Source organism: Calidris pugnax, unplaced genomic scaffold (assembly GCF_001431845.1).
Source record: "Calidris pugnax isolate Ruff unplaced genomic scaffold, ASM143184v1 scaffold55, whole genome shotgun sequence".
Taxonomy (NCBI): Eukaryota; Metazoa; Chordata; class Aves; order Charadriiformes; family Scolopacidae; genus Calidris; species Calidris pugnax.
This window is the reverse complement of record NW_015090832.1, coordinates 2,158,528-2,167,132: the sequence shown is the minus strand read 5'-3', so window position 1 is coordinate 2,167,132 and position 8,605 is coordinate 2,158,528. Positions and strand designations below refer to the sequence as shown.

At 52.3% G+C, this 8,605-nt stretch overlaps 1 protein-coding gene across 1 annotated transcript in view; it reads right to left on the bottom strand.

The window, feature by feature from the left end:
* MYBL2 (v-myb avian myeloblastosis viral oncogene homolog-like 2) overlaps positions 1 to 8,498 on the bottom strand; it is a 24,869-nt gene extending 16,371 nt beyond the window's left edge. Inside the window, exons 1-9 of the mRNA XM_014941234.1 lie at positions 8,489 to 8,498; positions 8,067 to 8,194; positions 6,883 to 6,954; positions 6,403 to 6,495; positions 5,862 to 6,082; positions 5,552 to 5,708; positions 4,529 to 4,756; positions 2,974 to 3,363; positions 1,149 to 1,288 (exon numbers count right to left, since the gene is read on the bottom strand). Of these exons, the coding sequence (XP_014796720.1) occupies positions 1,149 to 1,288; positions 2,974 to 3,363; positions 4,529 to 4,756; positions 5,552 to 5,708; positions 5,862 to 6,082; positions 6,403 to 6,495; positions 6,883 to 6,954; positions 8,067 to 8,194; positions 8,489 to 8,498 (1,439 nt within the window). The remainder of the gene's footprint in view (positions 1 to 1,148; positions 1,289 to 2,973; positions 3,364 to 4,528; positions 4,757 to 5,551; positions 5,709 to 5,861; positions 6,083 to 6,402; positions 6,496 to 6,882; positions 6,955 to 8,066; positions 8,195 to 8,488) is intronic.
* Between the last annotated feature and the right edge of the window lie 107 nt (positions 8,499 to 8,605).

The following is an 8,605-nucleotide window of genomic DNA, read 5'->3' as shown; positions in this document are numbered from 1 at the left end:
TCCAGACCTGCACACAATACTCCAGGTGAGGTCTCACCAGAGCAGAGTAAAGTAGAAGAATTACCTCTCTGGACCTGCTGGCAACACAACTTTTGATGCAGCCCAGGATGGGATTGGCCAAGCCAGCTTACACCACCGGCACAGGGGAGCTGTTCTGGGCCAGGCCAACACCACAGCAGTTTTGCTAGCACAGCCAGCACCCCCAAACACTGCCCTGCTCCAGTCTGCCAGCAAAACACTCCCTGAACAGACCACCCCTTCCCACCTGCCTGTTACAGAGCCCTGGGAAATCATTACCCGGGACTGCCCCTCAGGTCAGGCAAAGCAGAGGGTGAAGAGCTAAAGGGACGGATCTGAACAGCTCCTGAGAAAAATCAAATCCCTTCCCTGATGGCATGGGGCTCACAGCACTGCACTGCTTCCCAGAGACACACACAGAAGGTAACAGCCTACCCAGCAGCTGAGCAGAACAGTGGTCACTTGGCTGTGGCCCCAGTCAGATGGGACACTTGTCCCCTGCAGCTCAGACAGGAGCTATCTTTGGGAAACACCACATAAGGAGGACATGCACTTGTTGGAGTGGGTCCAGAGGAGGCCACAAAGATGCTCCAAGGGCTGGAGCCCCTCTGAGGCTGAGAGAGTTGGGGGAGTTCAGCCTGGAGAAAAGAAGGCTCCAGGGAGATCTTAGAGCCCCTTCCAGTCCCTAAAGGGGCTCCAGGAGAGACGGGGAGGGACTCCTGATCATGGAGGGGAGTGACAGAACGAGGGGGAACAGTTTTAAACTGGAAGAGGGGAGATTTAGATGAGATCTCAGGAACAAATTCTTTCCTGCAAGGGTGATGAGGAACTGGCCCAGGTTGCCCAGAGAAGCTGTGGCTGCCCCATCCCTGGAGGGGTTCAAGGCCAGGCTTGGGCTTTGAACAACCTGGTCTGGTGGGAGGTGTCCCTGCCCAGGGCAGGGAGTTGGAACCAGATGATCTTTAAGGTCCTTTCCAACCTAAAGCATTCTGTGAAAACCCCAACCTGCTATACCCCTCTCTCAGTAGCTCTAGTACAAGTACCGAGGGAAGTATATTTGAATTGGACCAAACTCCTGTGTGGAAAAGGATGCTGGTTGGGTGGGGGAGGAAAAGGAAGAAAAGACTTACGCTGAGTTCTTCTGGAGCAGAGGAGTTTTGTCCCTGTGCAGAGGGGTAGTGACAATCACCTTCTGACTGCACACAGGCGTGGAGGTCAGAGACGGGTTCTCCAGTTCTAGTGTATCTTGTTTGGTCCAAAAGTTTAAGAACTGCACAGCACAGGAAAGAAAGAGAACACACTCAGTCTCAAGCATCCCAGCATAGTATTACAAGTCATTACCTTTTTCCTAAATGTGGGGGAAAACTTGAGTAGGGACAATCCCCTCATATTGACTGGCACCAGAGGGATCTGTCCCAATATAAACCAGGGTGACTCTTAAATAAAAGACTCCTTACATGGACACACACATGAGAGTTGCCAGAAGGTTAACAGGAATAACAAAGGTTATTCACTTCCTATAAGGGATGAGCTAATGTGACCACAAGCAGCTACAGGGTGGGAGAGAAGTCTCTCCCCACAGGGATCCAGATAAGGCCAAGCAAAATGCTGAAGGAGAAGTAATGCCAGTCCACCAAAGGTCTATTCCAACCTCAGGTTGGCAAACGTGAGGGAAGTTCATGTAACACAACAGCGTGCAAGTTAACACGTTTTGCACTGAGCTGTCTTCAGCTTAAACTGTGAGAAAAGTGACAAACTGTCTCACCTGTGCTAGGATTTTATTTCACAACAGCTATTAAGTGACAACTTCACTCCCATAAGCAATGAGGTTTGTAGCCTTGGGAGAGAAGAGCTGCGTCTGTTACATTCACTGATGGTTGAAACTCAACCCAAGAGGCAGGACATGCCATTTGCCTTCTCAAATTCACTCCAGGGCTTCCAGCCTTTTACACTCAGCAGAGATGATGGTTGAAACTCAACCCAAGAGGCAGGACATGCCATTTGCCTTTAAAATTCCCTCCAGGGCTTCCAGCCTTTCACACTCAGCAGAGACGCCCATTTTGGGTCCCACTCTCATTTCCCAGTTCTTGCTGGCCTTGCACTTGAGGTCCACCTGAACCTGACTGTCAGACTGTCCTGTGGTGCTCTCTCATGTGCCACCCAGGGCTGCAGAAACAGCAGAAATAAAGGCCTGGAAGGCAGGGGCAGACAGAGCAGCTGTGGGAGCTCAGCAGCCTCTATTCTGTTTTATAGACCAAACTCCTCCACATCAATTCACAAAACAGTGGGTTTGAACACCACAGTGCTCCATGGTGATGTATGTTGGAGACCAGGTGTGCACACCTGTGTGGATGCTGTAGGAGTTGTGACACGGGCTGAAATATCCTGAGTCCCTTTTGCAACGAAGACAAGCCCAGGAGCATTTTCTTAAGCACAGCAACTCAGGAGATCTGCACAAAGTGTGTGCTGCTGAGCCTGCCTGCGTGATTTAACTGGGAACGAACAGGGAAAGCCACTTTTCACTGTTGTCACTCTGCTACCCACAGCTGTGGCAGTAATGCCCTGGGGACAGAAACATCATGCTCCCCAGTGATCCTGCAGCAGGCAGGCACGTAGGTGTGCACAGTGGTGCTCCTTCCTCATAGCAAGCACGTGTCCTGCCCGTCACACAGGGCAGCTGGGCTTCCCTGACACTACAAGCCTCCCAGAGGTGGACACAGGCTGCTGCTCCCACAGGAAGGGCATCGCTGAAGATGAGCAGTGCCAAAACCCAGCTCTGCACCTTGTTTTAGCAGAGACACGCACCCTGTCCCCCATTCAAGGGAGGAGAAACACAAAGCTGGCAGAGCTGATGGGAACACATTAAGGGAAGCAGAGAGAGCACCAGCACACTCATCAGCTCATGACCAAGCCCAAGCAGAGGAGCACAGACTGGGCTCTGCCATCGCCCCATACCTGAGATGGAGAGAAGGGCAGTGTCTTGACGGGGGTGCTCTTGGGCGTCATGCTGTTGCAGGAGTCAAGGAAGGAAAGGCTGGTGCTGGTGGCGTTCTCCGTGACCGGGGAGAGGGAGATCTTCCTCTTCTTCTGCCTCTTCAGCACAGAGGGTGGCGTGCCAAAGCTCACCTCTGCGTGCGGAGAGATGGGGATGAGCTCCCCCTTGCTGCTCTTGCTCAGGTCGGAGATGGTGTGGCCGTCCAGGCGGTACTCGGTGACGTTGGGCAGGGATGGCAGTGGCTTGCTGGGGGTTTGCCTCACCGGGCTGCTGCTGCTGCTACTGCTGCTGCCGGCAGAGGGTTCCTCGGGGAGGTCAAACTGGGTCAGATCACACCACCCGTCGGGGTCCTGCACACAAAGGAAACCATCAGAAGCAGCCCAGGAAGGAAAGCTGAGCTGGTGCAGGTGCGGAGATGAACCGGGAGGTGAAATAAGTGGAGTTGTGAGATCATACTGGTATTTGCAAGGAGCCTGGCTAAAGGAGAGCTCGAGCCCTCCTCCCCTCTGCGACCAGCACAGCTGAGAACCAGAGCAGGGAACTGGCCCAGCTGAAAGCTGCTGTGTGTGCGTAGGGCAGGTTTTTCTATTTACGCAAGGTTGGTTTCCCAGTTGGGTTCACAGCACAGCTGCACCACCAGCTGCACCCCTACACAGAGGGGACAAAAAAAGCAGCTGGGGACAGGAGCTGAATGAAGAGACTGTCACCCAACACCAAACCAGAGTCTTGGGCACACCAACACAGCTGGACACAGTGCTCTGCTGTAACCACACTGCTAGAACCAGCTCAGAAATAACCAGACCAGTTCAGCAGATCAGCTGTTTGAGAGCTCCACCCCACCAACACCCAAAGTACCATACAAGCAAGCCCCTAAGGACCCACAGATGGGCCTTTAAGCCTTGGGCACAGACTCTCCATCCTCCTATACACATGCAAAGTGGATCCTTCACAGATAATCAGCTCATAAGCTCCCCAGGCAGGGTGGGGGCTGCGCTGACATTTCCCTCTGATGGCAGCATAGTGCTCTGTTGATTCTAGCCAGCCTCCTTTCCATGACTACTGGAAATGGTGACTTCATCCCAGGGGATGCAATATCTCAGGGTCTGTCCTGCATACTACATACTGGCCTATTCCCAGTCTGTCATGCCCTATCCCATCCCATAACAGGAGGGAAAGGAAAGCCCATGAGCATGGGCCTGAACTGCTATGAAAGGGAAAGCTGGGGACACTCCAGCTGATGGAGTAGGGCTTGAGATCGGGTTTGCCAGCACCTACATCCTCCCACAGCAGCAGAGGGGAATTTGCAAGCCCAGAGCAATACTGGCAGAGCTGAAAAGGCCTATTCCAGCACTGGAAAAGAGACAGTGGAAGTCACAAGCCAATGACAGACTCAGCCCCCTGAGGATCACAGAATCCCATGGTGATGAGCAAGGTGACCCAGTAAGTTTACTCAAGGGAAAACAGCAGGGATCAGTTTCCCTACATTGGTCGGAGGAGCAAGGGTCTGTTACTTACAGATTCAATCATGTCCAGAGCTTCATTGAAGGCTGGCACAGATGTTGGGTACAAATAGTTGGCAGCTTCAACGACCCATTTGTACGGTGATGTGACAAATGAAGAGGCATCCTCAGGCACCACATCATCTGGGGTCCCCTCAGCGTTATGCTCTGCCAGTTCAGCAGCTGGCAGCTCGGAGGGTAACTCCTGCACGCCCGTCACTTCCTCATCGCTGATGTCTTCTTCCTTTATTGCAGAGATATCGAGTGGCCAGTTTGGCAGGACAGTCTTTGTGCATACAACAAAGAAAGCCCAGCCAAGGGAACAAGGTCAAGTCCTGGGGATAAAAAGCAAGGGTCCTTGGACACGTTCGGCTCCACCTGCTCTCCTACTTGCCATTCAGTTTGCTTCACATCCCTGTTCTCCCTCACTTCTCTTTCCCATACACCATCTGAACAGGAGCCCATGCAATGTAACGAGCACAGGACTGTTTAATTGAAGATTTCACTTAAGAGCATCCCAGGAAAAAGCTGAACAAAGGCCAAACAGGTAGCACTAATTCTGCAATTCCTACTTTTTAAGAACCTGCCTTTTAAAACTACATGTTTCTTCATGAAAAAACAAATGGCTGTACTTCACCTGCTTCCTTTTTTAAAGGGAAGGAATACACCTCTTCACCATGCCCCCCAGATTGTCTGGAGCAGCCTCCTTCTCCCACCAGTAACAAGTCAACAGAGCCAAAAATATCTTCAGTCTCCAAGACAGACCTGATGCTGGGATTGGGAAGGCAACAGCACCAGCAGACTGCCATCCTCCGCCTGGATAGCACACTGGGGTTCACAATAGACCTCTATCTCCTGAAGGGACAGATCTCCCAAGAGCCAGTGCCTTGGAAAAGGCCTGGGGAAGGCACAGACTGTCTGTGTAGACACCGGGCTGTAGCAAAGGCAGTGTGAGAGGCAGCAGAAGGGTGGGTGACAGCTCTGACATGCATTAGCACAGCATGGGACTGACCCAGCTGCAAATGTGCTGGTGCAGTACCTGGCTCCCAGCTCTCGTTTGACCTTGGCTCTCCTTGTCGTCCACCTCCACGAGCAAGTAGAGTGACTTGGACTTCTTAGTTTCATTGAGGAAGCCTCCTGTGTCTACCTTCCGCTTGATGGTGGAGTTCCAGTGGTTCTTCACAGCATTGTCGGTCCTGCAGAGAAAGCAGGAGGAAACACCATTTACATGAGCTTTAAAGCACAGTTAACAACTCCTACACACTCTCCAGCCCCATCCTGTGAGTCCAACACATGGATCTCCACAAGCCACCCAGTTGTGAAGGCATCAGTGAGCAAAGAGGTCCTACCTCCCTGGCAGCAGCTTGGCAATCTCTGCCCAACGATTCCCCAGGACCTTGTGGGCCTCAAAAATGATGCGATCCTCTTCCTCGGTCCACGAGGACTTCTTCACCTCGGGGTTCAGGTGGTTATGCCAGCGTTCCCGGCACTGCTTCCCTAACCGCCCCTTCAGGTGCTTGGCTATCAGGGTCCACTGCTTGGTGCCATATTTTTTAACCAGTTCAATTACCTTTGAAAAGAGTGGGAGGGAAATGAGGAACTGGAATAAAGGAGGGGAAGGTCAATACAGTCGTCTCCAGGCTTTGGTCTTCACCTCTCTTGGGACCACATAAGGGCAAACAGAGAAAGGCTAAAGAGGCCTAGACCTGCTTCTGCTCATCATGACCATGGCTGCATTAGTCTGCTCAGAACAGGGCACAGTGCTGCTCTCACAGGCATCCACCATTGGGAAGAATCACCCACATTTACAAGAAAAGACCCAAGGGTCTGACACCACCATCCTCTCTGCAGTCACAGGCCAATGCTCTGATCCTCCCAGCCCTGACTTACCTTTTGGTCCTCCTCTTTGGTCCAAGGGCCCTTAACCAAGTCTGGATTCAACACCCTCAGCCACCGGTACTGACACTGCTGATCGCTGCGGTTCTAGGAAACCAATGAGAGCAGCCATGTGTTAGACCAGAAGCTCCAAAAGCCCCTACAGCAACAGCAGGCCACACAGACACACACGTGCTGTCCCACAGAAAACCTCCAGAAGCACATGGAGAAGACAGACCAGGGCACTGGGCAGAGAAAACAGGGACAGAAACCTCAATTCCTCATCCCAGCTCTAATAGATTTGCCCTTGAAAGTCCTCTATGCAAGAAGGATGTCTCTTTGCCCTGAAGGAGCACCATTTCACAGCCTGGAGCTGCAGTCACAGAGCAGAGTACCTCTGTGCAAGGTGCTGTACAGACACACAGAACCAGCGCACTGAGCACAAGAAGCAACATGCAAACACTACAACTCCCAGCTGGGCAAGGGGTCACTTACAGGAAAGTGACTGGCCAGGAACTTCCAGTCATTCTGCCCATAATGTCTTACTAACATCTTCAGCTGCTCATCCTGCAAAGAACAAAGACATCCACTGTCACATACACTGAGGCAACACATGCCGTAGGCACCCCTGGGCTGACAGCATCAAGAGAACAAGAAAACAAGATAGATATTGCTGCTAAAACCCTGCTAAAGCCCAGGTTTGCCGATCCTTAGAGCTCACAAAAAGCCCGCTAAGGGTGTCTTTACTGCGTGCTCTGGCTGGGCAAACAGAAGCCTGAAATAATTCCCTGCCAAACACAAGCTCAAGGCTTTGATGTCTACACAAAGACCACATTACTTGGTGTTCAGGCCCCCAGGAAGACAGGACATGTTATAGTTTTCAAACAGAACAAAGATGGTGGAGGAACTGGGAGGAGGGAAGAGAAAAGAGGTTGTAGGAAGGTGGGGGCTGGCCTCTTCTCCCAGGTGACAGGACAAGAGGAAACGGCCTCAAGCTGCACCAGGGGAGGTTCAGATTGGATATCAGGAAAAACTTCACTGAAAGGGTTGTCAAGCATTGGAACGGGCTGCCCAGGGAAGTGACTGGGTTGCCATCCCTGGAGGTATTTAGAAGACAGGTAGATGTGGTGCTGAGGGACATGGTTTAATGGTGGACTTGGCAGTGCTGGGTTAACTGTTGGACTTAATAATCTTAAATGTCCCCTCCAACTATAATGATTCTATGAATATCCCAACTAATTTCAGGCTCTGAGCCAGGATGACTAAGCCATGATCCCAGCAGTCTCAGCTCTCCCTGCTTTTGCTACAGAAAAGGGAGGACATTTCCACTGCACGATTCAACTTGATGGAGGCCTCAGCCATCCTCTGGAAAGCCTCTTTGTTCACAAGAGGGCTGCAGGATGCAAATGCCTCACTCAGGGCTCATGTGCTTAAGTTAAAGTGGTTGGAGCTCTTGTTCTTCAGGCTACACTTCAAACTCCCCTGAACCTCCCAGCCTCGTTAAAGCCTCAGCTCACATCAGCAAAACACACTCATGGTCTTCCCCAGTAGCAAGACAGCAGGAGGTGGTGTCATGGCCAGTGGGACACAGCTAGGGTGGAGGCACCCAAGCCCTGGGTGCCATGCCAGAGACCTGTCCCAAAGCACATGCTTCCAGCCAGTGTCAGGCCCTCACTTACCTCTTCTTGCGTCCACTTGACTTTACACCTCCCATCCCGCTGCTCCGGCACGTCCGAGTCAGTATCCTGGTAATGCAGCTCATCCTGGTCCTCACTAGAGAGGAATACACAAAGGTTATCATTTCCACCTCTGATAAAAACGCAGCAGAGGGAACAACTTCCACCATGTAGGGCAGAGCTCCGGAGAGCAACCTGCAGAGAAGCATTCCAGATCTACTCTCTTCCAGCACTCTGACATCTCACAGACGTTCTCTTGGACGCCCCAGGTTTAAAAGGGTCCCTCAGCTTTGGGTCCTGGTGCACTCTAGCAATTTTGATGCTGCCGAGAGTGGGGGAAAGCAGCATTTGTCCTCATTTCTGCTCCTTTCCGTCCCTCTAGGAGGGCTCTGTGTCTGGGGACTGGCACCATTTCCCCTCTTTACAGCTCGCCATGCTCCCCCATTGCCAGGGCAGAGAGAGGGGATGGGAGAAGCAGCCAGGAGCCGGCCAGCGAGTGCGGAGAGAGCGGCACGTAACCCGCCGGACCCCCCCGGTCACCC